This window comes from Canis aureus, chromosome 16 (assembly GCF_053574225.1).
Source record: "Canis aureus isolate CA01 chromosome 16, VMU_Caureus_v.1.0, whole genome shotgun sequence".
NCBI classification, from domain to species: Eukaryota; Metazoa; Chordata; class Mammalia; order Carnivora; family Canidae; genus Canis; species Canis aureus.
The window spans coordinates 57,423,485-57,451,404 of NC_135626.1; the positions used below are offsets into that span (position 1 = coordinate 57,423,485).

The 27,920-nt window shown below is 47.5% G+C and overlaps 2 protein-coding genes across 5 annotated transcripts; both read right to left on the reverse strand.

Moving 5' to 3' along the window:
- Positions 1–581: 581 nt before the first annotated feature.
- CD300LB (CD300 molecule like family member b) lies at positions 582–10,467 on the reverse strand. Of its 3 annotated transcripts, none has more exons than XM_077854123.1 (4): positions 10,297–10,467; positions 4,033–4,209; positions 2,520–2,601; positions 582–1,873 (listed from the first exon to the last, which is right to left on the reverse strand). In XM_077854123.1, the coding sequence occupies exons 1-4, from the start codon at positions 10,334–10,336 to the stop codon at positions 1,771–1,773; spliced, it is 402 nt and encodes a 133-aa protein (XP_077710249.1). In that variant the 5' UTR covers positions 10,337–10,467; the 3' UTR covers positions 582–1,770. The 3 variants fall into 3 exon arrangements, with proteins under 3 accessions (XP_077710249.1, XP_077710246.1, XP_077710247.1); XM_077854120.1 differs by having other exon boundaries at positions 4,033–4,362; XM_077854121.1 differs by lacking the exons at positions 582–1,873; positions 2,520–2,601 and adding an exon at positions 2,609–2,768 and having other exon boundaries at positions 4,033–4,362.
- Positions 10,468–15,996: 5,529 nt separating this feature from the next.
- Positions 15,997–20,696, reverse strand: LOC144286972 (CMRF35-like molecule 6). Of its 2 annotated transcripts, XM_077854124.1 has the most exons (6): positions 20,235–20,696; positions 19,429–19,752; positions 17,472–17,586; positions 17,003–17,094; positions 16,853–16,906; positions 15,997–16,338 (listed from the first exon to the last, which is right to left on the reverse strand). In XM_077854124.1, exons 1-6 carry the CDS (start codon positions 20,293–20,295, stop codon positions 16,304–16,306), a joined length of 681 nt encoding a protein of 226 aa, XP_077710250.1. In that variant the 5' UTR covers positions 20,296–20,696; the 3' UTR covers positions 15,997–16,303. The 2 variants fall into 2 exon arrangements, with proteins under 2 accessions (XP_077710250.1, XP_077710251.1); XM_077854125.1 differs by lacking the exon at positions 17,003–17,094 and having other exon boundaries at positions 20,235–20,694.
- Between the last annotated feature and the right edge of the window lie 7,224 nt (positions 20,697–27,920).

The window sequence follows — 27,920 nt, forward strand, 5'->3', positions numbered from 1 at the left end:
TCCCGTGGCCTCCTGAGCCCGAGAACCGGGGCCTACCTCTTAGGACAAAGGACAAGGTGGACACATCTTCCCAGGTGTTCAGAGGGGAACGTTCCACATAGAACCAAGGGCTAGGGTGTGGGGAAGACGGAGTGATGTTGCTCAGAGGGCACAAGCTTTTGGTTATGAGTTCTGGGTTTAGTGTAGTGTGTATAGTATGATGACTACAGTTAATAATACTGTGTTGTATACTTGAAATTTGCTAAGAGGGTAGATTTGAAGTGCTCCTCCCATATCAAAAAAAAAGTTTGTAAAGTGATGGATTTGTTAATGAACTGGATTGCAGTGTTCATTTAACAAGGCATATAGATCTTTTTTTAAAAAGATTTTATTTATTTATTCATGAGACACAGAGAGAGGCAGAGACATAGGCAGAGGGAGAAGCAGGTTCCCTGTGGGGAGCCTGTTGGACCAGATCCCAGGACACAGGGATCATGACCTGAGCCAAAGGCAGACTCTTAACCACTGAGCCACGCAGGAGTCCCAGCATATAGGTCTTAAATCATCATTTACGCCCCTTAAAAAAAAATCACATGTACACCTTTAATATACACAACTTTATTTGTCAACTGTTGCTCAATAAAGCTTCATGGGACAACAAAGGGAAACATTCCAAACTGATGTGTTTGTGTGTTTTCGCACGTGGGTGGACATGTCTCAGATGGGGCTGTTCCTCCTCACGTGAAGTGATGCTACCTTCAGTGAGAGGACCCATGGCCTGTATGTAAGTTGCAAAGTGACCAAGTCCATCCAAATGGATAAAGGAAAAAACATCATTTATCTCAGACAATTTTAGTTATTAAGATCATCTAAACAAATTAATTATTATTATTTAAACATCATTATGTAGGAGAGGCAACATCCTTTCCCTCAGTTTTTCTGACTGCCCTCCCCAACCTTGAGGTGGTTTCTGAGGCCTAGCAGCCCCAAGGGAGAAGTGAACGTGGCTCCTTGGAAGCCTCAGGCCCTGATGGGTGGGGGACAGGGAGCTCAGGGAGCCAGGACAGAGGAGGAGGAGGAGGAGGGAGAGGGAGGAAAGCCAGCCCTGGAGCTGGGCCCACAGAGCCTCCTGGTCCCTCCTCTGCTCAGGGTACTCAGAGCAGTGTCCTCCCTGGACAGAGGGGATGCCCCAGAACTGGGAACCCACACAGATTCCCCTCTTTGGGGTGTGAGTGCATCCATCAGAGTTCTCATGGGCACAAGCCATCAAAATCCAACTCAACCGGCTTGAGAAAAAACCCTTTATGTATCAGAAGCTCAGACATGGCACATACTGAGCTGGTCTCAGGAGTGAAGGAGACCAGGGTGTGGGCAGTGCTTCGTGTCTCTGTCTGCACCCCTACTTCTTCTCTCTGTGCTTGGGTCCCTGGCCCTGTGCCCTGACTTCTTCCAGCAGAGAAGGCATGGCTTGAATTCCACCCCAACAGCTCCGACCATGAGCTTCAGCCCCATGGTGGGTAGGGTGGGACATCCCACTCTCGAAGGAGTGGGAACAAGGCCATGGCACCTCAAAAGGGGCCCGAGTTGTGTCTCTGAGCTGTGCAGATTGTGGTGGAAGGGTTCCCGGCCAGCCCTTCAGTGTTTCCCGCCTCTGTCACTGCGTCCTGAGGACCCAGAGGCATTTCTTTCACAGCCTGTGTCTCCTTTGGAAATGGGGTCCAGGGGCAGAAGGTTCTGCTCGTCCATCTGTCTAAAGGGTTGTGTCTTTGATGAGAATATCAGAGGGCAAGTTCATATAGACGGTCTCTGCTGAGACCCCTTCAACCAAAGCACAGCAGCGACCAACAGGAGCAAGATGGGTACCTTCAGGAACACCAGGAGAATGTAGTGGTGCCTGCAAGAGGGGACAGAGCCATCAGAGCCCCAGGCCCCCGGCCCCATCACTCTCAGGGCCCCGACAGCATGGGGCATTGGCCAGCTAGGCAAAGCCTGCGACCATGGACCTGGCAGGCCTACGCCGAGACTCCCCATGAGCCTTCTCAGTGGCTCAACCATCAGGTTCCTCAGAAGGACCTTCAGCCTGTTGGTTTTGCTTTGCTCTAGGCCCATCTTCCTTTCTGATGGCGCCTCCCGAGGCTCCCCTTCCCGAAGCAGCGCTGTAGGGTCACCCACGACAGGCTGCGCGCCTTTGCTGCTCCCATTAATGCCAGCTCAGGGTGGCTGAACCACACTCCTGCTCTGCAGCATCCGGTGCCTTGCACCGTGGAGATTTTGTCCTCTCTCCCCTCGCACACTCTAGGACATCAGGGCTTTTTTTCTTGACAACTGAATATAGAGAAAGATTCTGCAGAGCAGCTTCCCGGGGAGGGTGGAATGGGAGATGGGGGGTGAGGGGCGACACCGGCAGGAGCCAGTTGGCAGGACGGGAGTAGCTTTGGGCCTTGACCCTGGCTGTGACAGTTCTGGCAACCTGTGAGGGCACCGAAGCAGAGCAGGAGAGGCCCCAGGTAGGGGCAGGGTAAGGACGGAGGCCTACACACCTGATGTAGGAGCCAGATGACGTTCCTGCACGGCCGCTGGTAGTTGTCCTGGATTGCAGGCTGGCCTGGGTGCTCAGAACCCCTAGACACAGGCAGAGTCGGCTACAGGTTATGGGGACAGACAGGGGCTCATGTGTGGCTCCCAGTGCCCTGCCAGGCCCCCTGGGGAGCTCCCCTGCCCCTGGACTGGGAAGCTTCGTCTCTGGATACAGTGCCCGGGCTTCTCCCTTTCTGGTGAGTTTTCTTCTTCTTTTAAAAAATATTTTATTGATTTATGTTAGCAGGGGGCAGGTGGAGAGGCAGAGGGAGAGGGAGAGAATCTCAAACAGACTTTCGAATGAGCACAGAGCCCGATGCAGGGCTCCATCTCACTACCCTGAAATCATGACCTGAGGAGAAACCAAGAGGCAGAAGCTTAACTGACTCAGCGACCCAGGTGCCCTCTGCTGAGTTTTCTGAACCACCACTCAGTTACTCTCCATTGATTCAGATGTGGCGAGAAGAAATAAAAATGAATCAGGAGCACACACTGCAGTTGCTTCTGGGGAGAGAGATCTGGCTTTCCAGTTCTGTCTGCTTAGCCCTCTGGGTGGGACTTTCAGCCAGGGGGAGAACATCCCTGGTCCTTTCTGCTCAAGCAGCGCCTACTCTGGGCTCAAGGACAGATGGTTCTGGAAATGGGGTGCCCAGTTTTTGAGGTGGTAAGGAGGAGGAGGACTCAGGAGGACTGGTGGATAAGAGAGCACATTCAGGTTCAATCGTTAGCAATGGTTATGACAAATTAAACATCTTTATGGGAAACTGTGGTTACGATTTATGGTTGACTGCTTGGTCATGGATTCCTGAGACCAGCTTGGCACTGAGCATCCAGGACCTGTTTTTTAGTTGAGTCCTAGGCCTGAGGAGACCCCAGGATAGTTCGAGGGGTCCCTGACTTTGGCATAATGGCCAAAGCCTTCCTTTCTCTTCACAACATCCACTGTTACGTGAGCCCCTTCTTGGGTCCCTCTATCTCCTTGCTCACTCTTACACAGCCAGGGAAAGTAGAGGACAGGGCGACTGGGGGCCCAGAGAGGAGAGGCACTGTTGGAGCTCCATCAGTTGGAGCTACTCAAGGTTGTCGAAGTTCCTGGGGTTCAGGGCTTCCCCAGGTGTCTCTCCTGACCCTCTGTGTAGTGATGGGTCTGGAGTGTGACTACCAGAGATTGACCACTACCTAAATCAGTGCCCCAGGACCCTGTGCAGGCATCCAAGGTCCACCCATGCCAGGGCTGTTGGTCCCCAGGAGAGCTGGCCTGGGCCATGGGCAGTGAAGGGAGCGCCCATATCCCCATTCCCGCCCTATAACCTGCCAGCCCTGCATGCATCAGTTGAATACCTCAGGTGACCTCAGGGACTGTGATGAGGACACTAAGGTACTCAGCCATTTTCCTTCTGCCCTTGGGAGTGAGAGCCCCTCACTCTTTCTGTCCTGAGCATGAAGGCCTCACTGTGTAGACAAGAAAATTCTTACCTGGGTCAATGGTCACTTTGATAGGTGCCCCAAGATCAGGTCCAGGTTTGCTAATCCCACACCAGTAAGTGTCTGTGTCACTTTGCCTGACCTCCTTCATGGTCACTGTGAGCAAGTGCTGTCTCTGGTTGTCCCTGATGGACACATGGTCTCTCTTCACTTCTTGCTCTGATCCTTCTGTTTGAACAAGGATGCCACATGATTTCCAGTATGCTCCACGACACCACCACTTCTTGTAGGTCTCCCATCCTGGTGTATAGTGACACTGCACGGTCACTGAGCCCCCCTCTAGGCCCCTCACGGACTCTGGGCCTTGGATGGAGACACAGCCTAGAAAACAGAATCCCAAGATACAACTCTCTGGAGCCAGGCCTGGCCCAGGAGCCCCAAGGGCTCAAGTGGCCCCAGGTCTTGTGTCCAGGGACTGAGCCAGAGTCCCGGCCTTTGCAGCTATCACCTAGCTGACCCCAGAGATCCGCCTCCTCTATCCAGCTTCCCCAATACCTCCCACGGTGATAATGTCCGACTTTTTTGGTCCTCACTTCCCTGGCCCCCTACTCACAGTGGTGACACTCTTGACTTTCTGACACTGTTTTTCCTTAGCTTTGAAACTCGGTCCTCATTCACTTTCTTCCTTCTCCAACTGCTCATCTCCAAGGCCTCTACTGATTTCTCTTCCTCCCTCTTTAAATCTTGGCGCAAAAGTGGTGTGTTGCTAAATACTTAACAACTAGCCCTCTGGGGAAGAAAATCTCCATTTGTGGCATTTTCCAATTTCTCTAGGGTAAATAGTCCCACCCCAGTTGATCTCAGGCAGTCAGTGCAATGTTACTGGACACACAGCTGTGAAGAGTGGGTTCTTGTGAGCCCTGAAGCACCACAGGGGGCAGCCCGGTGGTCTCTCTCCAGGCCTCATTTTGTCCCACTTTATTACACCCCCATGGAGGGATTCTTCCTTTCTGTGATTTTGGTTATTGCCAACATGCTGATGATTCTCCCATTCCATGTCTGTGGCCCACATTCTCCCCTTAGCTCCAGCTTACCATTTCCAAATACACACTGTCCATCTCCACCCCAAAGTCCATCGTCACAAGACTAAATCCACCCTAAACTTGTTCTGCTTCAGTATTTCCGTTCTCCAGCAGAGGGCTCACGTGGCAGATAGCAAAGATAGCTGGGAGTGGGATGGGTTAGAGGCTCGCACAAGTGGACAGGGTATTGTGCTGCTCTGGGGATGGATTCCAGTCAAGCTGACTGAATGAGAGTGGACCGACACTCTTTGTCCCTGGCTATGACCTCTTGTACCTTGATCAAATGGAAGTGAACAAGCACAGAGAAGCAGAGAAGCACAGTGGACGTCTCTCCTGTCTTAGCTCCTCCTGACTAGCTTAGAGCTTCAGGGTCAGGCCAGGTGAGGGTATCTCCATGCGGCCACAGGAATCAGGTCTGTTGTACTGGGAAGGCGCACCTCCTCACACCCTGGACTGTCTCCCCATTGTTACTTTAGTTCACTTGAGGTTTTCATTTGTGCTCAGAAGAATCCTGCCCCCCAAAGATGTTGACATCCCAATCTCAAGAACATGTGAAGTGGGGCAATTATCCTAGATTATTTAATTGGGTCTGATGTCATCAGAAGGGTTCATATAAGATGAAAAAAGAGTCAGTGTCAGAGTAAGAGGGAGATTGGAAGAAGCCATGCTGCAGGAAGATGGATGAAGGGATTGTGAGCCAAGGAGCTTGGGCAGCCTCTGGAAGGTGAGCAAGCAGATTCTTCCCTAGAACCTTCAGAGGGAATACAACCTTGCCTACACTTTGATTTTAGCCAGTAAGACCATTTTGGACTTCTGACTTTCAGAACTGTAAGATGATAAGTTTTGTCATTTCAAGCCACGAAGTTTGTGGTCATTTGTTACAGTAGCCATTGGAAAGAAGCTTGGCTCAGCAGAACTAACTCTACTCTAGAGAACTTGGCATCTTCATTGATCCCGTCCTTCCCTTCTTCCTCTACAACTGATGGGTTAGCAATTTCGTTAACTCTACCTCAAAAACACTTCTCAAAATGATTTCCTTCTTTCCTCCCCTACTGTCATGGTTCGTGATGACAGTATGACATAGCAGAAAGAGGGTGAATTTGGACACAGAAAGGCACACCTACCACACATTACTTAGGAAGTCTTGGGTAAGCTACTTCGCTTCCCTTGGCCTTGCTTCTTCTCTATTTGCAAAATGGCTATGCTAATTTCCACTTTGCAGGTTGTTGTAAGACTTGGGTATGTGTCAAACTGCAGGTACCCTTTTGGGGGTTGCCCCATCAGTTGGAGCCTGTCACCACTCAGGAACTCATCTGGTGCCCGGATCATGGCCGTAGCATCCAGAGAGGCTTCTCCAGCTCCTGCTGCACTCCATTCTCCAATGTCCTCTGCACATTACTGCTGGAGTTACATGCTGAAGTTGTCCCATCTTGGCCTCACCTGCACTTGTCATGAGCAGGATTTCAAGATCTTTTCTACAACCACTCCCCACTGCCTTAGAATGACTTAAAACACTTTAGTTGGGCATTCAACTTTTCTTTTCCTTCTAGATCCAAGCTCTCTGTCCAGCACCATTTCCTGCTCTTCCCTGCCTTCCGCTGGACCCTATAGCCCACCCCTACTTTTTTCTTCTTCTGACTCTGATGTGCCCTCCCAGGTGCTATGTCACTGCTCATGTCCTTCCTTCTATCAGGAAACCCTTCTTTGAGCCCACCCCGCCTACAGGTCACCTTATTCCCTTTTCCAACCAGAACTACTTCCTTCTGTTGCTCCATATCCTTATAGGAACCTGAGTGCCACACAGATATTTTGTTACCATTGCCAGTCTCTCTCTGTCTTCCTTACTAGGATGCTCTGCCCTGAAGGGCAGAGACTTTGTGTTTGTGTTTTCTTTCTCTTCCCCATTCCCAGTCCCCGTGTCTTGCACGGTATCTGGATCCTGGAAGTTACTAATAAAGTTTATGATTGTTTTTGCAAAGGAGCTGGCTGTCATGATCTTGGACACAATCATTTTGATTCTGGCATGAATTACAATTTCCATACCAGGGGCCACTAAAGTGGAAGGCTGCCAATTGCAGGGCTAATGTAATACATGGTAGACTCTGGAAGCAAATTCAAATATCACTACTGGGAGATCAGGCTAATAAATAATTGTTTACCCATACCATGGTTAAAAGAAGAAGACACATCACAAATAATAATAGGGAAGATGTCCCAGATACGTTATTATTAGGTTCTTAAAAAGTTGCATAACAGAGTGTTTAGATTCCACTTCTATGGTTTTTCTGCAGTGCATGCATAGAAAAAAAATAGGGCAATAGGTGTTGTAAACTCTTAATAGCATTCTGTGCTGAAACTGGGGTTTGGGGAGGGAATTTCACTGTTTAAGTCATACATTTCTAGCATGTGAAAAATGTTTATAATTACCTGATAAAAACAACTAGGAAGAGATTTTAATAATTGAAGACTCAATTAGGAAAAAGTTGCTAAGAGACAGTAATCAGTATCAATGAAAATCAAATACAAGAGTCAACATAAAGGGTCATTTTCCTTCTTAAGATAATACAGACAACACAGCTATGATCCAAAGTTGGGTCAGTGAAGATGATATTTGCCAATAATCATAAACAGGATTAGAGACATTGTTGACTCAAAATAGAAGTTCATCAATTCCAACTTTGCAAATTTAATCTGGCAATAAAGCATTCATAATGTGATTAGGTTTGTTTAAAAATATGTGGGAAGTTTTCATAAACACAGACTGTGATAGATGGAACTACTAATCAGTGGTTTTTTTTTTAAGATTTTATTTATTTATTCATGAGAGACACAGAAAGAGAGAGAGGCAGAGACGCAGGCAGAGGAAGAAGCAGATTCCATGCAGGGAGCCCGAGGTGGGACTCGATCCTGGGTCTCTAGGATCACACCCTGGGCTGAAGGCGGCGCTAAACTGCTGAGCCCCCCGGGCTGCCCTGTAATCAGTGTTTTGTCGAGAGTTGGTCTGAAGGAAAATGGAGATGCTAGGAGAGCAGTCGGCTGGAAGCAGGGCTCAGGAACAGGGCATAAAAGCATACAGCTGTTTGAATCTCAATTTTTCCTTTCCCTGACTCTGAGATGTAACCTCTCTCCTTCTTGTCAATCCTTTGGGAAAGTTTGCCACACGTGCACAATCCTTGTGTGAATAATCTTGTGTCAAAGTCACTAAAATAGTTGAGCTCCCTATCTGGGTTGATAGCAAGGCAATCAAGTGGAAAGTTCAGAGCAGAGGGGCTCATGGGGGTGCGGGACGTATTAGGGGGTTTGAGCCCACCTTGTTTTGCACAGATGGGACAGGCATCCCTGCTGGTGTCCCCATGCATCTGTGCCAGCTCAAGCTCTGAAGAGTAATTTCTGGGATACAAGTCTGTTCTTCTGTTCCTCCACTTACAAACACTTACCAAGTGCCCATCTATGCCAGTGCCCTACCTTCCTCTCAGGGCTGCTGCAGGACTGTGTAATGGAACAGACAGGAACATCCTCCCGGAAGTTGAGTCATTCTGACTTCACCTCATCCACTTTCTCTCCTTTTCATTTCACAGAAGTAACCCAGAGCACCTAATGGTGGTCTGTTAGTGGGGTGGCTTTCTTGCATCACTGACTATTTCACTCCCTTCCCTCCTGAACTTACAGAGTTGGAAGAGGAGAGACACCCTGCCCTGTCTCTGCAGCCAAGCCCACCCTGCCCAAAGCCAGAGAGCAGCCACTGTCGTCTCAGCCTTCAACTAGGGCAGAAGACTTTTGGGTAGGTGTGTACATATAAGGGACACCGTGTGTGTATGTGTATGCATGTGAATGCATGAGCACACAGATGTGAATGGGGGCATGACTGCCTGTGAGTGTGTGCATCTGACTTCATTGTGTGGATGTGTTGTGTGTGGGAACCCGGGCAGTTTACCCTTCCCCTTGGCCTCTGGGTGAGCTGGATATTGGGATTAAGAGAGGGGGCAGATGGGGGTTTCTGAACTCAAATGCAAAGCTAGAGTCCAGGGGGAGAGGCAGACAATCTGAACTGCTGTCTTTGGGAATTCTGGGCCATTTGGAGTCCTGCCTAGGGAGCATAGTGTTCACAGAGAAGCCGCTGCCCTCCCCATCCATCTATAGATATCAGCATGGGGCTTCTCTGCCACCGATAAAATCAGCAATGGCAAGGTTAATTCTAGAATGACCCCAGATCTCATCTATTTACATCTGATCTGCATAGCAGGGTCTCACAACATTATAACCAGGAAGGGTGTAGAGACCTTCCATTCACACTAGAAATCCAGGTCTTAGAACAATGAGGGACTTGCCCATGTCATGTGCTGCTGTCAGGACTGGAACTCCAGTCTCCCAACTCCCTGACGAGGCCCTTTCTTGGGAATCCCTGTGGACCAGTCTGTTTTGCTAGATGGTCCGCCTCCTGGCTCATAAAGGAGGCTGTATGTGGCCCACAGATATGGCATGCAGTGTGCAAACTTTTGGACTGACCCCAATGTCTTCTCAGTGTATGCAGTGGCTTTCCACAGAGGAAAAGATACATGACCCCTTCCCATCTCCCACCTGGGATCCTGAGCAATCTTCTCTTAAAGTCTCAGTTCCTGGGCATGCCATCCATCCAAGGGTCTTCTTATTTTGTCTTGTGTGCTTCCAACCTCATGGCCAACCAGTCTCCCCCAGGGTCCCCTGAGCACTGAGGCCCCGGTGCATGAATGCACCATCCTTTCTCAAGCCTCCATATCCTGGCCAAGCAGTCCCCTCTCTCTGAAATGCTCTTCTCCCTTCTCTGCTTGAAGGGCTGATCCCTTTCTTCAAGGCTCATCAAATGGATGGTGTCTATGTGGCTGTCTGCAGCACCTTTAGCCAGACCTGCTTGGGCCTCTGAGCACACCTCCATCGATGCCTCATCATATCCTGTCACTGGTTGCTGTTTATTTGCACGTCTCACCCACTGAGCTGTCTGGAGTCTTCTTTTTAATGGCCAATTCTGTTTCTTTTTTCCCTTCAAGTCCTCAAGGCCTGGTGCATGTCTGGCATAAAGTAAGAACCCAGTGTTCTTAAGGAGTCCTTAAACCCCATTCAGCGTTTCTGGATAAATTAACAAAGCCACCTCGTATTTTCCCAGGTACAGCACCTCCCTCTCTGCCTGGACTAGCTCTCGGCCCCCTGCCCCACCCCACGGGTACCAGGTCCCTGGGGCCTCCCCCACCAAGCTCACCTGGGAGGCTGAGCAGGAGAAGAACTGGCTGCAGCTGCATGGTCCTGCCTCCCGGGCTCCTGGCCCCTCTGACTGACAACTGGAGAGCACACTCAGATCCCAGCTGGACTCTCACAACTTGGCCTGAGGCCACGCTTGCACTTTGTTTGTCTGGACTGCCTTTGCATATTCTGACCCATTTACTTCCTCTTGTAGAGTATTTCCTGTCTTTAATTATTCAGCAAATTGAGTGTCATTTCTTGGAAGGGCTGGGGGAATATGTGTCTTATTACACTTTTCCATTACAAAGGAAAGAGGAGACTACATATGTGGAGTGAGGAGTGGGGAGGGGCAGGATGAGATGTATCTGCAAATGGGGCAGAGCAAAGGGCATCTGGCCTACCACGCTTTGGGTCAGGAGGTATAGTAGTCTGGGTATCAACTCCAGAAATGTTTCTCTACCACAACAATGGGTCCCAGCAGCAGGAAACAGCACCTCCTTCCCACTCAGGTGTCACATAAGCAAGCTTGGCATAGGGAGATGCGTTTGTTCAGGTGTTATAACCAACAGCATAAAAGTACAGGTTGGAGGACTGGACAGGCCTGGTCTCTAACCCAAGCACCACTTACTAGCGATGATCATGGACAACTTACTGAACTTTTCTGAGTCTCAGGTTTGTTTCTATAAAATGGACTCATAAGAGTTGTCATGGGAATTAAATGAGAAAAAGTATGTGAAGCTCTGAGGACACAATCCTGGGATAGGGCTAACACCCTACATTTGTATTCGTGCCCTGGACAAAACTTCAGATGTTAGATGAAGAGTTGCATAAAATAGGCCCAAGGCAGGAGACTGAGATAGCCTGGGTTTCCTCATTAGTAAAAGACAAATTCTGGCCTTAACTTGATATAATTTAGTTAAGATCCTGATTTATAACCCAGTAGCTAAAATTCTTGAAGAAAACCTTTGGGAAGCACATAAAGGTACTTCTTCCCTGGTGTCCAGGGCCGGCTATGGAGGGAGGAGGTCTTCCTGGAGGTCCTATAGTTGGGGGCACAATCAGAAGGGCTAAGAGGAGGAAGAAGGCTCAGACCTGTAGTGATGCAAATCATATTATACGTAGAAATCAAAACAGTATGGGATCAGCATAAAAGCATATCGATCAGAATTGAGGGGCACCTGCCATTTGATCTCGGGGTCATGAGTTCAAGCCTCATGTTGGGTGTGGAGATTACTTAAATAAGTAAAACTTTAAAAAACGATGTAGATCAGCATTGAAAGCCTACAAAATAAACCCCTACATATAAAGTCAACTAATGTTTGACAAGGGAGGCAAGAACAGCTAATGGAGAAAAGGATTATCTCCTCAAGAAATGGTGATAGGAAAACTGGAGAACCATTTGCAGAAGAATGAAACTGGACCCCTCACAAATATTAACTTAAAATGGATTAAGACATAAACCTAAGAACCAAAACTGTGACATTCACAAGAGAAAACGGGAAAAAAAATCCATGACCTTGGTCTTGACAACAATTTTTGAATGTGATACCAAAAGCACAAGAAACAAAAGCAAAGATTAATAAGTAGGACTGCATCAGATTAAAAACTTATGGGGCAGCCTGGGTGGCTCAGGGGTTTAGCGCCACCTTCAGCCCAGGGTGTGATCCTGGAGACCTGGGATCTAGTCCCACATCGGGCTCCCTGCATGGAGCCTGTTTCTCCCTCTGCCTGTGTCTCTGGCTCTCTCTCTCTCTCTCTCTGTCTCTCATGAGTAAATAAATAAAATCATTAAAAAATAAATAAATAAATAAATAAATAAATAAATAAATAAAAGCTTGTGCCCAGCAATAGAAACAATGAAATAAAAAGATAACCCTCAGAATGGGAGGAAATATTTGCAAATCATATATCAGATAAGGGGTGAATATATCCCAAATATATAAAAAGCTCATACAACTCACTAACAACAACAACAACAACATAACAACTCCTAATAATATGATTGGGCTGGGTTTTTAAAAAATATGTGGGTGGGGAGTGTCTGAGTGACTCCACTGGTTGGGTGGCCGACTCTTGATTTCAGCTCAGGTCATGATCTCAGGGTCCTGGGATGGAGCCCTGCATTGCGCTCTGCACTCGGTGGGGAGTCTGCTTGAGATTCTCTCTCTCCCTCTCCCTTTGCTCTCTGTCTTTCTCATCAATCAATCAATCTTAAGAAAATAAATAAAAAATAAAAAAAATATTTGCAAAATTTTCATAAACACAGGCTGTGATGAGTGGAATTATTTATCCTGTCTAAATGTTTTGTCAAGAGTTGGTCTGAAGGAATCTTGTCTCACATTTAGATCTTTCATCCATTTTGAGTTTATCTTTGTGTATGGTGAAAGAGAGTGGTCTAGTTTCATTCTTCTGCATGCGGATGTCCAATTTTCCCAGCACCATTTCTTGAAGAGACTGTCTTTCTTCCAATGGATAGTCTTTCCTCCTTTATCGAATATTAGTTGACCATAAAGTTCAGGGTCCACTTCTGGATTCTCTATTCTGTTCCACTGATCTATGTGTCTGTTTTTGTGCCAGTACCACACTGTCTTGATGACCACAGCTTTGTAGTACAACCTGAAATCTGGCATTGTGATGCCCCCAGGTATGGTTTTCTTTTTTAAAATTCCCCTGGCTATTCGGGGTCTTTTCTGATTCCACACAAATCTTAAAAAAAATTTGTTCTAACTCTCTGAAGAGGGGGATCCCTGGGTGGCGCAGCGGTTTAGCGCCTGCCTTTGGCCCGGGGCGCGATCCTGGAGACCCGGGATCGAATCCCACGTCGGGCTCCCGGTGCATGGAGCCTGCTTCTCCCTCTGCCTGTGCCTCTGCCTCTCTCTCTCTCTCTCTCTCTGTGTGTAACTATATAAATAAATAAAAATTAAAAAAAATAACTCTCTGAAGAAAGTCCATGATATTTTGATAGGGATTGCATTAAACGTGTAAATTGCCCTGGGTAACATTGACATTTTCACAATATTAATTCTTCCAATCCATGAGCATGGAATATTTTTCCATCTCTTTGTGTCTTCCTCAATTTCTTTCAGAAGTGTTCTATAGTTTTGAGGGTATAGATCCTTTACATCTTTGGTTAGATTTATTCCTAGGTATCTTATGCTTTTGGGTGCAATTGTAAATGGGATTGACTCCTTAATTTCTCTTTCTTCAGTCTCATTGTTAGTGTATAGAAATGCCACTGATTTCTGGGCATTGATTTTGTATCCTGCCACGCTACCGAATTGCTGTATGAGTTCTAGCAATCTTAGGGTGGAGGCTTTTGGGTTTTCTATGTAGAGTATCATGTCATCGGCGAAGAGGGAGAGTTTGACTTCTTTGCCAATTTGAATGCCTTTAATGTCTTTTTGTTGTCTGACTGTTGAGGCTAGGACTTCCAGTACCATGTTGAATAGCAGTGGTGAGAGTGGACATCCCTGTCTTGTTCCTGATCTTAGGGGAAAGGATCCCAGTGCTTCCCCATTGAGAATGATATTTGCTGTGGGCTTTTCGTAGATGGTTTTTAAGATGTCGAGGAATGTTCCCTCTATCCCTACACTCTGAAGAGTTTTGATCAGGAATGGATGCTGTATTTTGTCAAATGCTTTCTCTGCATCTAATGAGAGGATCATATGGTTCTTGGTTTTTCTCTTGCTGATATGATGAATCACATTGATTGTTTTACGAGTATTGAACCAGCCTGTGTCTCGGGGATAAATCCTACTTGGTCATGGTGAATCATTTTCTTAATGTACTGTTGGATCCTATTGGCTAGTATCTTGTTGAGAATTTTTGCATCCATGTTCATCAGGGATATTGGTCTGTAATTCTCCTTTTTGGTGGGGTCTTTGTCTGGCTTTGGAATTAAGGTGATGCTGGCCTCATAGAACGAATTTGGAAGTACTCCATCTCTTTCTATCTTTCCAAACAGCTTTAGTAAAATAGGTATGGTTTCTTCTTTAAACGTTTGATAGAATTCCCCTGGGAAGCCATCTGGCCCTGGACTTTTGTGTCTTGGGAGGTTTTTGATGACTGCTTCAATTTCCTCCCTAGTTATTGGCCTGTTCAGGTTTTCTATTTCTTCCGGTACAGGTCTTTACTTGCAAGCACTTACTGAGCACCCACTCACCAATGCCTTCGACAAGTTTATTATTTATTTATTTATTTTAATTTTAATTTTATTTTATTTTATTTTTATTGGAGTTCAATTTTCCAACATATAGCATAATACGCAGTGTTCATCCCACCAAGTGCCCCCATCAGTGCCCATCACCCAGTCACCCCAACCCCCTGCCCACCTTCCCTTCCACTAGACAAGTTTAGAGTCCCCCTAACAGTGCACACAGGTTTCCACTCCTTCACATTCTCGCTGAAGCTTGCTCTCTCCTGTTTTTTTTGGTGATAGCCATTCTGACAGGTGGAAGCGATGTCTCATCATGGTTTTGATTTGCCTCTCCCTGACAAGAAGTGATGTTGAGCACCTTTTAATGTACCTGTTGCCCATTTGTATGTCTTCTTTGGAAAAATGTCTATTTGGTTCCTCTGCCCATGTTTTTGTTTAATAAAAAGATTTTATTTATTTATTTGACAGAGAGAGAGAGAGAGCAAGCACAAGCAAGGGGAGCAGTGGAGGGAGAGGGAGAAGCAGGCTCCCTACTGAGTAGGGAGCTGATGTGGGCTCCATCCCAGGACTGTGGGATTATGACCTGAGCTAAAGGCAGATGCTTAACAGACTGAGCCACCCACCCAGGTTCCCCCTGTTGTATTTCTTGAGAGAGAGAGAGAGAGCATGAGTGCAGAGAGAGGGACGGAGAGAGAAGGAGAGAGAATCTTACGTCCCATGCTCAGTGAAGTCCAACATGGAACTTGATGAGGCACTTAATCTCATGACTCTGAGATCATGACCTGAGTCAAAATCAAGAGTCAGGGACACCTGGGTTGCTTGGGGGTTGAGTGTCTGCCTTTGGCTCAGGTCGTGATCCCAGGGTCCTGGGATCAAGTCCCGCATCAGGCTCCCTAAGGGGAGCCTACTTCTCCCTCTGCCTATGTCTCTGCCTTTCTCTGTGTCTCTCATGAATAAATAAATAAAATCGTTTTTAAAAAATCAAGAGTCAGATGCTTAATCCACTAAGCCACCTCTCTCTGCCCATGTTATAATTGGATTGGCCAAAGGATACAAACTTTTGATTATAAGATGAATATATTCTGGAGACCTAATGCATAACATGGTGACTACAGTTAATAATAATTATTATACACTTAAAAGATGCTAAGAGAGCAGATCTTAAATATTCTCACCACAAAAAAGAAATGGTAGTGATGTGGCACGATGGAGATGTTAGCTAACCCCACAGTGGTAACCAATTTGCAATATGTGTGCATCAACAACACGCTGAACCTTCATACCACATAATATGTCAGTTGTATCTAAATAATCTGGAAAAAATAAAATAAACTTGGGGACCATTAAAAAATACATGTATATAGTTTGAAAATATGTATGCATATATGTGGCAACCTCATGAAGAAAACTAGGAGAAAATGAATGTAAAATTTGTAGTGGTTTCCTCAAGGAGGACCTTGGGGCTTCAGAAATATTAACAGTGTTTTTTACTTTTTTTTTTTTTTTTTTTTTTTAGTGTTTTTTACTTAAGCTGTGAGGTGGGCACCCGAGGGTTGAAGTGTATTTGGAATTTAAGGAGTGTGCATTTATTGGGAACGTTCTCAATGTCCATGATACATTGCAGGAAAAGTCACAAAAATGTTTACAAAGTATTCTGATGGGAATACAGACAATGGCTGGATGAATTGTTCAGAGGGCCATTCCCATCCATCAGAGGGACTGTATTCTGGGCGGGTCGCAGTGGGTGGGTCTTGGTGTTACTGGTTTTCATTATCAGGCGGTCTCCGCCTCACCCCAGAGCCCTTCTGAGGTCTGTTCACCTAGAGAACAGCACTGAGGAAGCCCAGGAGCAAGGGCACCTCCAGGAAGATCAGGAGCAGGAAGTAGATCCTGCTGAGCAGGGACCTGTAGGGGACACGGGGACAGACAGTGAGCCACACATCCTCAGGTAGAGGCCTGGTACCCTCCACTGTCCTTCTGTCCCTGGGCCCATGTCCTGAGGCCACAGCAGTCCACACAGAGATCAGTCCCAGGTGGGTCCATGGGCAGGGCAACCCCACACTACAGACCACTCCCGTGACCCTCAGGCTAAGAACTGCCCTTGAGACAGGACTGTGGATGCGGAAAGGGCCCGGCCACTGGAATGACATGAGGGACACGCCAGGGAGTGGGCGGGACCTTGGCTGGGAATTGAGGTCTACCTAAGCCCTCCCCATTTGGGGGTTACTCTGTGTGGGGGATAGACATCAGTGTCAAGGTTATTGTTTGATGTTTGCTCTTCCATAAACTGTATTTCCCAGGAGGGATTGGAAATGTTTGCCTCAGTCCCAGGGAGCATCTGGCGCCTGTGCGGTGCCTCTAAAAGGTTAGCCTTAAAATTCAGTGGGTGGAGATGGAAGGAAGGAATGACCTCACTCACCTCTCCCCTCCGTCAGAGGCCTGGTCTTCAACAGGATGACTCTCCATCCAGGGCCTGTGGGGGAAGCAGGGGAGAGAGTGCAGGGGTCACTGAGCCCCAGAGCACCTGGCCTGGGCCAGGATCTGAAGGCCCCCTTTGGAAAACACTTACACTTGCTCTTTCCTGTCCTTGGAGACTGATTTCTGCAGGCACCTGAGAGCTGGCTCCTCAATCCTGCAGGACTCCAGGGAAATGTCCTCTCCCTGGCAAGGCCTCTCTGATCATTGTGTATTAGATAACGATCCTGCCACCTGTCACCCTCCCACACATGCTCTTCCAGACTCATCTGTCCTATTTCCCCCAAGCATTCATCACAAACTGGCATACTTCGAATGATGAATGTGCTGACTTCTTCACTGTGCGAATTTCCCAACTTTTGTCAGAGCAGGGTTGTGTCTAGGTGGCCCAGAGCCGTGTCCTCAGAAGAGCGGCAGGCACTTGTAGGACTTCCACAATTAGACGTGGAATTACTAAAGAAGTGAGGGACCTAGGTCAAGAGAGCCCCACCCCCATTCTTCACCCCTCCGCGTTGCCTAGAGAGCACCCTGGTGTCAGAAATCTCCAGTTGCTGGCCCCTTACCCAGGACGTTGCCTGCTGTTGGAGGTCTCCTGTGGGGTTGTGGTGCTCCACGTGGATGCTGGAAGGATCGTAGAAAGAACTGAGGTGCTGGTGGGCCTCCCAGAACTGGGGTCTCCTGGGAGAGAGGGAGAAACCCATGTCAGGCCTGCTGTCTTCCCCCAGGCTCCCCCTCTGTCTGCTGTGAGGTTCTGACTCACAGAGTTCTGGTCACTCAGGCCACCTGGACAGATGTCCTGGCTTTGGCATCCCCCCACAGCTATGCCCAGGCCTGACTGGGACTTGGCCCTTCCCTTGATCCACCCTCCAGGGGTGCACCCTGGCCAGGTGGACACTTTCAGATGCAGAGTCATCCTGCTTCCTGGGGAACATGAGAGTGTGTGGAGAGAGCACCTGGGTCCGGTCTCAGCCACACCACACCTTGTTTACCCCAGCAGAGGATGGGGTGAGGTTTAGTCTGTAGAGATGGATCCAGAGTGTGGGGTGGGGTAGGGTGCGGCAGGGTCCTCAGGCATGGCTATGTCTGGAGTGAGGGTCACAAAGCAAGGCACTCAGCAGAGTCTACACTGAATGAGTCGACCCTGGCACTCAATGACTAGGCCCCTGAATTGTCAGCCAGGCCTGGGAAACTGGGTGGCCCCTGGACAGTCCTCTCTGGGGTAGGGAATGACCCGAAAGAAAGATCTAGAGGGACAGACATACACCCAGTGGACCCCATAGAAAGAAGTCTGTCTTGAAGCCAACTGGACAAAGGTGTTTCCCTCGAAGGGCAGGTGGTGTCCGTGGACACTCAGCTCCTCACTGTTAAACAGGAATCCACAGAAGGCATGGGAGGGAAATGTCCCGTGTGAGAGAAACAAAGACCTACAGAAAGGACCCCAGAGGAACCAGAGAGAAATTCAGAATAAGAGCACAAGATACAAATCTACAGCCTTAGATGGATGACCTCCCTGCAGGTCTTAGGCAGCAAAAACAGAGTTCTAGTAAAGAAGAACTATTGGGACACCTGGGTGGCTCAGTGGCTGAGTGTCTGCCTTTGGCTCAGATTGTGATCCCAGGATCCTGGGATCAAATCCTGCATCGGGCTCCCCACAGGGACCCTGCTACTCCCTCTGCCTGGGTCTTTGTGTCTCTCATGAATTAAAAAAAAAAAAAAAGAAACTATTTGCAGCACATGGAAGTATATTTGGGGTCATAGGACCTGAAAACTCATTTTTCTCATCCTTCTTCCCCTTTGTCTGCGGGGGGAATTTTAGGGGAATCTCTGGGCTCCCTCCTGTGGGGACAAGGGGCCAGAGGGGGAGGGAAGGGTCAAGCTGGAGGGGCTGAGTGGTCCCCAAATGGTCACAGTAGCCCTCTCTCGAGGCTGCAGCAGACCCCCCAGGATCAGAGCTGTGAGGCTGGAGCCTCATGAACCATCCATGACCCAGTCATGTCCAGGTGCAGGGGCAGCCAGTAAGGGAAGGGAGGAAATGCCCTAGGGGTCCTAGGGAAGACAGAGTGAGGTCCAGGGAGAGACTCGGGTCCTCTTGAGTGAGGACAGGACCCTTGTTAAGACAGGAAGGCAGCCATCCCCAGACTCAGGGCCATTCCCACTCATCCCCCCGTGAGAGCTTTAGGGGTGAGAGTGTGTCGGGACGTAGTGTACAGAGGCACCAAGGACAACCAGACATGTGCATGTGCATGTTGAGTGTGCAGACAACACAATGCGTACATGCACAAATGCACCCATGCCTAGACATGCACACGCACATATAACAGATTCCACACATGGACACACACACACACATAAGGACATATACATGCACGTCCGGGGTGTCCTGCGTCACCGACCCCAGCCTCACCCCGCTTTTCTCTCCCACATCCCACTACTCTCCTGACAGAGGCAGGGCGATCAGCCCGGTCTCAGGTAGCCCAGGTGCTGGTGCTGGTGCTGGGGGAGGGGGTGTGCGCAGCTCACCTGGGTTCACAGACACCACAACGGAGAAGGTGGGGTCAACCCACAGTGTGTCGATCCCACACTTGTATGTTCCTGCATCGCCTTCTGTGAGGCTCTTCAAGGTCACTGTGAAGGTGAGGTCTGCAGGATGGTCCCTGATGGACACGCGGCCTTTCGTCACTTCTCTCTGTGACTCTGTGGTCTCCACGATCTTCTTCCACACACATGGGCTTTTGCACCAGTATTTGTCATGGTCTCTGAATCCCTCCTTGTACTGACACCGCACGCTCAGGGATCCCCCCACGGTGCCCGACACGGAGTCGGGGCCACGCAGAGACGAACAGCCTGGAAAACACAGCCGAGTGTGGCCCCTCAGCAGACGGGCCTGGGTTAGGGAGATCTGGGGACAAGGTGATCCTTGAGTCCCTCGAGGGCCCTCAGGGTCTGGCAGAGGCCTTTCCTGAGACCAGAGGGAGGGGAAGTAGCTCCCCCGTCACTGAGAGGCACAAGGACAGGGTGTCCGTGGCATGGGTGTGTGTGTGATGCACTGAGACGTCATTTCTGACCGTGACACCATGGGTAAGGGTGGTCCTCTCGTCACTGCTGCTCTGTCCTGAAGAGTGGACACGACTCACCTGCTTAGGCACTGAATCTTCCTGTCACTGCTGAGGCCATGTTGGCTGATCCTAGAATCTTCTCTGCTCTCCTGCCTTCCCCCTACATCCACCTTCCCTCCCTTTGGGCCGCCCTGCATCCACACTCCCCCTGCCTCCCTCCCTCACTCCCACTTGGGGCAGACTTCCCTGCCAGGGCTTGGCCCCACTCACCTGGAACCTGCAAAAGGAGCAGAGCTGCAGGTAGCCACACCATCCAGTCCCACGTGGTCATGTCTGCAGCACAGCTGTCACCCCTGCAATGCCAGGCACCTGGGGGGGTACCAATTTCAAGCCTCAAAAACAGAGGATCTGGTGTCCACACCCCACTTCTGCTTTCTCAGCCCTCTTTGCTTCCTCATCCAACTTGTCATTGTTCTCCACAACCTTCTTCCACGATGACTCAAGCTGCTTGGGTGTATGAAGTTCAGGGAGGGAGGAGCACAGGCTGAGAAAGAGCCCTGGACCTAGTGACTCAGGCACCTCTCAATCCCAATGACGGGAAGGCTCCAGAGCCAGGTCCAGGACTGGACTGGGATTGCTGAACCTTCCACAGCCCACAGCTGCTCCTCCCATGGTCCACACTCACTGCACACAGTGGAGGCTTTCCTCCTCATTGGAACTTCCGTACCTTGTGACACATCACTTCCTTTATCAAGACGGACCATGTCCGGGGTGGATCCCAGAGCAGCCCATCCTCTCCGCCCTCAGTGGTGATCACATTGGTATTAGGATCCCGCAGCCTGCAGCTCCAAGCACCCACAATCCACATGGGACATCTGTTCTCCTCTGGCCACACAAGTTGACACTGTGATCTCAGATGCTTTCAAAGGTCCCATTTTGGTTCTGGGTTCCCAAGCAGGGTACAAATCCCTCAGGCTGTGCTTCCCTCCTGTGCGTTTCTCTGTTTTCCAGACACAGATGTAGAGTGATGTCACCAACCCCATGAGCACCTCCCTTTTGATTTCTTCTTCTTTTTTTTAAATTTTTTTTTATTTCTTCTTCTTTGGGAAGTCCACGCTACTGTGACTCACAGGGCAGAGTATTGAGAATGGACAAGAGTGACCAGAGATGGAAGGTGCTGATGGGGCGGTGGGGACATGGGACGGTGAGACTGGGCTCCTCCTCTCCATCCAATGGCCCAAGGGGGTGGTTGTGTAATGAGAGCGTGGTCTGCCAAAGCACTGCCTGCCAGGATCCCTTTTGGTTCAGAGAGGTGACGAGGGTGTCTTCCAGGTGCAGAGATAGGGGATGGTTCTCTCCAGGAGGTGGGAAGGCGGGTCTGTCCTAACTTAAATTGGTTCATTCTCATGACCTGATGGGTTTGGGGTGAGGTTGCCCTAGAAATGGCAGGGAGGCAGGTCAAGGTGCCACACCCAACATCTTGCCTGGGCTATGCCAGCTTCTGAACCTTGTCATGCACAACCAGATCCATCAATTCCCCCGAAACACTCTCTCCCCAGATCTTCTCTTCCTCCACACTCTTATCCAGATCAAAGGCAACAATACTCCCAGGGTTATTGTAACCAGACCCTGTCACCCGGGCTTCCTCTCTCTGCCACTCCCCCCAAATGCTTATTCTGGAGCTTTCCATCTGCCCATATGCCCTCTTCCTCCTGACATCACAACTGTCCTTTATCTTCTCAGTGCAGTGGTGACATCCCTGTTCTTCTCAGTTCACTCATGCCTGGTCCTTCCTCTTTTCCATTCATCAGCAAGAGAACACTTGTCAGTATACCCTGGACACCTTTTGTCCCACACCATTCAAATGAAACCCACTCTCCTTGCTTGGCTTACACAGCCTGAGTGGGTCTGGCCACGGCTATGTTTGCAGTTCCGTCTTGCTCCCAACCCCAAGCGGCCTGTGCTCCAACCACAGTGCCTGACCTTCCCCAGGGCTTTACCATCTGCTTGTTCCTCTCTCTGGACCCTTTGCCCAATTCTTCTCACTGCTCTTTCCTTCTTACTCTTTAGATTTCACCTTGGATGTCACTTCTTCAGCAAGTCCTTCCAGATCACTCTTCCAAGGGGTCACTCTGTTATCCCAATCACCGACCCCTGTTTGGTTCCTCCATAGTTCACCAAACCTCATTAATACAGTTTCTTTTGGTGGTTTCTATCCATCTCCACCCTAGGACAGAGCTCATATCATAGCACTGTTCTGGATCTGTTCCATTCATCACAGAATGACCTGGGGCCCAGTTGCAGTATATCACAAATGGTCAGCTTATGATAAATATTTACTGAATGAGTGAATGAGTGAATCCAGTGAATGAATAAAGAGTGAATTGGCAGCAGATATTGACCCTAAGCAAGTGTGGTCGAACTAGATTCGATATCTGTCACAGCATAACAAATTCCCCCAACACATTAGCAGCTGAAAACGACAAACATTTCTTATCTCACACTTCCTGAGAGTCACAAATCTGAGAGTGGCTTATCTGGGTAGCTGTGGCTCAGGGTGTCTCTTGCACGAAGTTGCAGTCAAGATGTTGACCAAACTATACTCATCTGAGGGCTAGATTGTCCTGGAGGATCTGCTTCCAAGATGGCATGCTCACATGCCGGTTGGCAGGAGACCTTAGCTCCTGGCTCTATAAACTGCAGGAGTGTCTTCATAATATGGCAACTAGCTTCTCCCAGAGGGAGTGATCCAAGAAAGAGCAAGGCACAACATGTTTATGATTTATCCTTGGAAGTCATATGCCATTACTTCTGTGGACCCCACACCCACCTGGATAGAATGCAGAAGAGCCCTGCCTGAGGATGTGGATATCTGATCTGAGTGGTGACTTGGAAAGGATATCACTTCCTAAAATACCAGTAAGCTGCGTATTTATGATTTGTGCAATTTCCTGTTCTGGTGTAACACTGCAATAAAAGAATTTATTTTTAAAAATATTTTATTTATTTATTAATGAAAGACACACAGAGAGAGCGGCAGAGACACAGGCAGAGGGAGAAGCAGGCTCCATGCAAGGAGCCCAACGTGGGACTCGATCCCGGATCTCCAGGATCAGGCCCTGGGCTGAAGGCGGCGCTAAACTGCTGAGCTACTGGGGCTGCCCATCAATAAAATAAATTAAAGACCAAAAACTGAAACGTGAAAGTATACCTCTCAAACTTTGCTTGAGCCTTTGGGGGAGGTTTGCTATTTGTTGGTCTTTATTCACAGGGCAAAGAGTTTGCACAATCCCCCTCCCCGACCCAGCTACCTTGCCAAAAGCTGAGTCAACAAAGTGACCGGAAGCATATTATAAGTGATGATGTCAAGACTTGAACCCTGATTCCTCTGGCATGACTGCTCAAGTGCTTTCCCTTCATACCATGCCTGGCAGGGAGACAGTGGCCAAGAGCCAGCAAGAGGGAGAAGCACCATCTTCAGACCCATGAAGCGGAATGAAAGGGTTAGGCAATTGGTGGCCATTGTAACCCAAATTGAGAACTTGTCAGAGACTCATTGTTTCCCGAGTCTTCTCAGCCCACCACCATCTCTGCTTCTCTCACTTCCCCAGTGCATCTTTCTTTTCGGAAAACACTTCAGTGTCTGCGGCTCCTGGCTGAGCTATGAAATTGGAAGATCCACCAGGCAAACAGAGCAATTACAACAGAAACTTGACTTAGGTTTGAGTACGTGCTGTGACGGTTAGTGTTATGTGTTAATTGGCCATGGGCTGCTCAGATGAAACATTATCTCTGAGTGTGTCTGAAAGGATGTTTCTGGATGAGATTAGCATTTGAATTTCTGGACTCAGTGAGGTAGGTTGCTCTCCCCTGGGTATGTGGGCCTCATCTAATCTGTTGAGGGTCTGAGTAGAATGGGATGATCAGCTGAGGAAGGAGGAATTCACCCCTTGCTGCCTGGTGGCTTCATTTGGGAAATCTACACTCCTCCGATCCACCCTCTGTACTCCTGGCTTTCAGACTTTTGAACTTGGAATGAATTAGACCACTGGTTTTCTTGGCTACTCCTCAGCTCCCATCACTGTGGGATCCTATTCCTTACAATAAGCTCTTCATATACATATTTTTCCTATCAGTCTATTTCCAGGGAACCCTGACCAATACACGTGTGTATTTGACCCTGTGACAATTTACTTCTTCAAACCCCAACCCTGTGCATGAGGACCTAAAACATGAAGATCCATGCAAGGACTCAGCAGCAAGATGGAAAACCTCACCACTTCCTTTCACCTGCAGTATGACCTCCCATGTCATCTCCCAGAGTTGATGGAATGTAGGTGTTTCAAGGGGCTGCAACAGAGACACACAGAGTAAAGAGATGTCTTTGGTGCTAAAAGGTGGTTTTATTAAAGCTCAGGGACAGGACTTGTGGGCAGAAAGAGCTGCACTGGGGTCAAGAGGAGTGGCCCATTGTATCCTTTCAAGCTGGGAGGGGTGTAGGGATAGGGTAAGTCTCTAAGGAATTTTGGAAGCAAGGCTTCCAGGACCTTGATGGGGGGGGGCGGTTGCTATTGTTGGGGAAAGGTCATTTACTACTGTCTAATAAAATCTGAGTCATGAGACCCTTCAGATGTACATCAGTGGGTCGTACGCTTGGGGGATGATTGCCAACATGTATGTTGGGAAGTAGAGATAAAGGAAGTTTCCAAAGGAATTTTTATATGTTGAAGTAGACTTATACTGGGAGTTGGGCTAAGATTGCCTTTTGCCCTTAGCAAAGCATTAACATCGAGGCAGCTGAGTCCCTAGAGGAAGGTCACTCTGCCTGTTTCAAGGACTTGTCCATGAACTGTAGGTGTTAAGGACATTTAATAATTTCTCTTCTGCCTTTGTTTCCCATATCAGTCACCACACCAAGTTCTAAGTCAGCTGACCATGTTCAGTAGAGTCTTTGAATCAGCTAGAAGGGACTCAGCTGCTGGGAGGCAATCTTGTTAGAGTAGAATTATTTTCAAGTCCTTGAAGAAGGTCTGTTGGAAGTTCTGCAAATGGCCACTATCATTATCTTTTGGTGGCTTGAAGAACTGCCACAATGGGCTCTGGTTGTTACAGTCATTTTCATCCATGAGGTTGGGAAATAGAAATGGCCTTTCTGTCCTTGAGTATCAGGTCATGTCATGATCCCCCCAGATCCTTCCAGACAGAGGAGGAGGCCTCAAGGAAAGTCTCCAGCCCCTTGGAAAAAAGATATTTGCTTTCCAGTGAGATAGATTAGAGCTCAGGTTTAGGGGGAATTGACATCTCTTTATTTAAATTTTCTTTGATTTCTGTCATCAGGATTTTGTAATTTTTGGCAATGCCTAACCAGTACATATTTTGCTAAGTTTATACTTAAGCATTTCATTTTCTCTGGAGTAGATGTAAATGGAAGGGCATTTTTAATTTTGGTTTCCATACGTTCATTTGTTAGCATATGGAAATGTGATTGATTTTTGTGTGTTCATCTTGATGAACTCACCTCTCAGTTCTATAGAGTTTTGTGGATTGCTTGAGATTTTCTACATAGACAATTATGTCATCTGCAAAGAGGGACAGATTTATTCTTCTTTTCCATTCTCTATGCCTATATGTCTTTTTCTGGCCTATTGCAATATCCAGAATTTCCAGGGCTAAGATGAATAACAGTGGTAAGAATGGACGTCTCTGCCTTACTCATGATCTTAGAGGAAAAAAGCATTCAGTTTTTCATCATTAAGTATAATGTTAGCTGTACTTTTCCTTTATTTTTTTAATTTTTTTAAATTAATTAATTTATTTATGAGAGACACAGAGAGAAAGGCAGAGACACAGGCAGAGAGAGGAGAAGCAGGCTCCATGCAGGGAGCCCGATGTGGGATTCGATCCCAGGACTCCAGGATCATGCCCTGGGACAAAGGCAGACGCTCAACCACTGAGCCACCCAGGCGTCCCTGTACTTTTCCTTTAGATCATTTTCATCAAGTTGAGAAAATTCCCTCTATTCTTATTTTCATGCGTTTCTTTTTTTTTTTTTTATGAGTGGGTATTGGAATTTGTCACAGACTTTTTCAATGTCATTTGATATGATCTTATGATTTTTCTTCTTTAGTTTGGTATAGTGGATTACAATGACTGGCTTTTCAATGTTGAACTAGCCTTGCATACCTCTCTCCCTCGTGGTGTATAATTCTTTTTATACACTGCTGGATTCCATTTGGTAATATTTTGTGGGGGATGTTTATCTATGTTCATGAGACCTAGTGGCCTTTGGTTTGTTTGTACTCTTTTTGTCAAGTTTGGTATCAGGATAATACCTGCTCTATACAGTGAATTGGGAAGTGTTTGTTCTTATTCTCTTTTGTATTCTTATTCTCTTTTGTAGGAAAGATTGCTTTTGGTGTCATATCCAAGATATGCTTTTGGTGTCATATCCATTCCCCAAAGTGGAACTGCTGGATCAAAATTAGGGTTAATTTGTCTTTAAATGTTTAGTAGAATCCTGTAGTAAATATGGACCTGGATATTTCTTTTTTGATGTTTTAAAATCACATATTTCATTTCTGTCATGGTTACTGGACTTATTGAGGGTGTTTATTTCATGTTGGTTGAGTTTGTGTAACTTGCGACTTTGAAGACATTGGTCCATTTCTTCTGAGTTGTCAAATTTATGGGTATAAATTTGTTTGCACCATTTTCTTTTTATCTTTTAATGGTTTCAGGATCTTAGTGATACCCCCAATATTATTTGATAGTGACAATGGTACTTTCCCTCTTTGCTCTTTGTCAGTCTTTTTTTTTTTTTCAATTGGAGTTCAATTTGCCAACATATAGCATAACACCCAGTGCTCATCCCTCCAAGTGCTCCCCTCAGTGCCCATCACCCAGTGCTCTTTGTCAGTTTTGCCAGAGGTTTATCATTTTTATTGTTGTTAAATATTGGAGTTTTGTTTCACTGATTTTCTCTTATGTTTTCCTGTTTTCAAACTATTGATTTCTGTCATTGTGCTGTACATCACATCCCTGATACTTATTTACCTTATAACTGGAATCTTATGCTTTTTTTTTTTTTTTAAGTAGGCTCTTTGCCCATTGTGGAGCCCCACGTGGGGCTTGAACTCACAACCCTGAGATCAAGACTTGAGCCTAGGGGATCTCTGGGTGGCTCGGCAGTTTGGCGCCTGCCTTCAGCCTGGGGCATGATCCTGGGGTCCCGGGATTGAGTCTTGCATCGGGCTCCCTGCATGGAACCTGCTTCTCCCTCTGCCTGTGTCTCTGCCTCTGTGTGTGTGTGTGTGTGTGTGTGTGTGTCTCATGAATAAATGGGTAAAATCTTAAAAAAAAAAAAAAAAGACTTGAGCCTAGAGCCTGATATCAAGAGCTGAGATGAGATCAAGTGTTGGACACTAAACCGACGGAGCCACCCAGACACCCCTGAAATCTTCCTCCTGACCACCTTCCTCCAATTCTATCTCCTACACCTTCTGCCTCTGGTAACCACAAGTCTGATCTTTTGCTATGAGATTGGTTGTTTTTTCTTTTTGTTTTTTAGATTCAACATATGAGATCACAATGTATTTCCCTTTTTCTGACTTATTTTGCTTAGTGTAATGCCTTCAGGGTCCATCCATGTTGTTGTAAATGGTAGGATTTCATCATTTTTTATGCCTGAACAATATTCCACTGCATATCCACACCACAGCTCCTTTATCTACTGAAATTTAAATTGTTTCCATATCTTGGCTCTTCTAAATAATGGTACTGTAAACATAGCAGTACAAATGTCTTTTCAAGTTTGTATTTTCGTTTCCTTTGGCTATATTCCCCAAAGTTGAACTGCTGGATCATTTTGTATTTCCATTTTTAATTTTTTGAGATTCATCTGTACTGTTTTTTATAATGGCTGCACCAATTTACATTTCCAACCACCATGGAAGGGTC

Bases quoted from the DNA above. Each gene is read 5' to 3' on its own strand.
- CD300LB (XM_077854120.1), bottom strand. From the start codon at position 10,336: ATGCAGCTGCAGCCAGTTCTTCTCCTGCTCAGCCTCCCAG. The intron at 4,363-10,296 runs GTGAGCTTGGTG...TCTGTTTTCTAG, and splicing joins TCTCCTGCTCAGCCTCCCAG to GCTGTGTCTCCATCCAAGGC. The intron at 1,874-2,519 runs GTGTGTAGGCCT...CCCCTCTTGCAG, and splicing joins TCATCTGGCTCCTACATCAG to GCACCACTACATTCTCCTGG.
- LOC144286972 (XM_077854124.1), bottom strand. From the start codon at position 20,295: ATGACCACGTGGGACTGGATGGTGTGGCTACCTGCAGCTCTGCTCCTT. The intron at 16,907-17,002 runs GTAAGTGTTTTC...CTTCCCCCACAG, and splicing joins AAGGACAGGAAAGAGCAAGT to GCCCTGGATGGAGAGTCATC. The intron at 16,339-16,852 runs GTGAGTGAGGTC...TGTCCCCTACAG, and splicing joins GCCTCTGACGGAGGGGAGAG to GTCCCTGCTCAGCAGGATCT.